Genomic DNA, 2,247 nt, shown 5'->3' on the forward strand with positions numbered 1-2,247 from the left:
GACAAAGGAATTTTTTTAAGTAAATGGAAATAATTTAATAAGCATATGGCTCCACACTGTTTAGTACTCCTTTTGTTGCTTTCATTCAATATGTTGGCCTAAAAATGGTTATTTTTTTTTTTAAGATTTTATTTATTTATTTGACAGAGAGAGAGAGATCACAAGTAGGCAGAGCGGCAGGCAGAGAGAGGGGGAGAAGGAGGCTCCCCGCTGAGAAGAGAGCCCGATGTGGGGCTCGATCCCAGGACCCTGAGATCATGACTGGAGCTGAAGGCAGGGGCTTAATTCACTAAACCACCAGGCGCCTCCTAAAAATGGTTAGTTTTTAAGAGGTGAGGGCACTGTTGACAAGATTGAGATTTGGAAGACTAAATAATTTAAAGAACCAGAATTTTAAAATGTAATACACACCCAGAAATTTTAGCTTATATAGTTTCCAAAACAAAAACACCTGTATGATCAATGTAACTCTAATGTAGGGCAAGCACCTACAGATTGTGAATTCTCTTTGGGGTCCTTTTAGAGCACAGCTTGTTGATTTGGTGTCATTTTCTCTTTTCTGTTGGTTCTACTGGGACTCAGATACAAGTAATGCGAACTGTTATCAACCTATGACCTTTAGGTGATAAAGAAAAGATTGGACTGTTGTCTCCTGACTGTGAGATAATAAAAGGCTTGTCTGAGGAAACCTTTTGCAGTCATAGCCAGCTGTCCTAAGGCTGATAATTGGAGGTCATATGAAATTCTAAAATCAATGTGCAGAAATGTATAAGGAAAACATAAGCAACAAGTTTAAGAATGGATTTTTTAGTTCCAGAGATTGTAGTTGAAATATCACTAATGCCTATCATTATTTTCATCCCTATTGCTTGTTTTCCATAAACAAGAACGATTTTTTTCTCTACAAATCTTGGATTTTTTTTCTAGCTATTTTTTTATTCAAGGTAAGAACAGCTACATAATTTATGACTTCACTACAAACAAAACTTTTGACATAGTTCCCTATTATCCCAAGTTAAAAGTTTTTGGATCAGAACTGCAATAACTGTCTCTATAAATCACATATGGATGGTTTCATTCGCACTCGAAGTATCATTTGGCATTAAAATTCTGTTTTAATATAAACACTCTCTCACACTCTATATTCTAAAAATCAGATAAACACTTAAAAATATTTAAAATATTAAAAAAAACATTTACTTTTTGTCAGCGAATAAAATTTATTGGTAAGCATATCAGACCAGCATCATCAGAGTCGTCAGCGCTGTCAAAGATCTCAGGAGTGCAGAGCTCGCCACTTGTCCAGAGGGCCGCGACTGGGAACGTATTTGACTCCACAGCCATCAGGGATGAGGCGCTTCTTAGCCACTTTGTCTTCAAATTCATTAGCGTTAAACTTGGTAAAGCCCCACTTCTTGGAGATATGGATCTTCTGGCGTCCAGGGAACTTGAACTTGGCCCTGCGTAAGGCTTCAATCACATGTTCCTTATTCTGAAGCTTGGTACGGATGGACATGATGACTTGGCCAATGTGGACTCTGGCCACTGTGCCCTGGGGCTTTCCAAAGGCGCCGCGCATACCTGTCTGGAGCCGGTCAGCCCCAGCACAGGACAGCATCTTGTTGATGCGGATGACATGGAAGGGATGAAGCCGCACTCGAATGTGAAAGCCATCCTTGCCACAGCTTTTCACCATGTACTTGTTGGCACAGATTCGAGCGGCCTCCAGGGCTTCAGAGGAGAGCTGCTCATATTCATCGGACACCATGTGGCCACAGAGTGGGAACTCATCCACTTTTGCCTTCTTCCGACCCAGATCAAAGATACGGATCTTGGCATCAGGGACACCGCGGCAAAAACGAGACTTCGGATATGGCTTGTTCTTACAATACCGGTAACAGCGAGCTGGTCTGCGGCCCATGGCAACACCAGGAACCTCGGCCTGACGGCGACGAAGAGAAAGAGGCGCGCTCTCACACGCCTGCGCATGCGCCTTATATACATTTACCCATCTTCCCCTATGGGAATCATAGAGACCTGATGACGTCATGAAGACGCTCTTTCAGGATATCCCCACCATAGATACAGCGACACTCTATGCCTCTGTGGGTCCAACTTGGCACATGCGCAGAGCAGACAGTGGCTAGCTATATTTTCGTGTTGCCAGGTAACGAATTGGACTTTGTCGCAATAGCCAGAGAAACACTTCCTGCTGTCCTCTTGGGCATAAGTCGTTTGCCCTAGGCT

The 2,247-nt window shown here is 42.7% G+C and overlaps 1 protein-coding gene across 2 annotated transcripts; it reads right to left on the reverse strand.

The window, feature by feature from the left end:
* Positions 1 to 1,276: 1,276 nt before the first annotated feature.
* On the reverse strand, positions 1,277 to 1,928 carry RPL10L (ribosomal protein L10 like). Of its 2 annotated transcripts, XM_046009645.1 has the most exons (2): positions 1,813 to 1,928; positions 1,277 to 1,731 (listed from the first exon to the last, which is right to left on the reverse strand). In XM_046009645.1, the coding sequence occupies exons 1-2, from the start codon at positions 1,919 to 1,921 to the stop codon at positions 1,277 to 1,279; spliced, it is 564 nt and encodes a 187-aa protein (XP_045865601.1). In that variant the 5' UTR covers positions 1,922 to 1,928. The 2 variants fall into 2 exon arrangements, with proteins under 2 accessions (XP_045865601.1, XP_045865600.1); XM_046009644.1 differs by having other exon boundaries at positions 1,277 to 1,928.
* Positions 1,929 to 2,247: the final 319 nt, after the last annotated feature.

This window comes from Meles meles, chromosome 6 (genome assembly GCF_922984935.1).
Source record: "Meles meles chromosome 6, mMelMel3.1 paternal haplotype, whole genome shotgun sequence".
Lineage (NCBI taxonomy): Eukaryota > Metazoa > Chordata > Mammalia > Carnivora > Mustelidae > Meles > Meles meles.

What these genes read in the sequence shown, in the direction of transcription:
- RPL10L (XM_046009644.1), bottom strand. Translation starts at nt 1,921, where the DNA reads ATGGGCCGCAGACCAGCTCGCTGTTACCGGTATTGTAAGAACAAGCCA.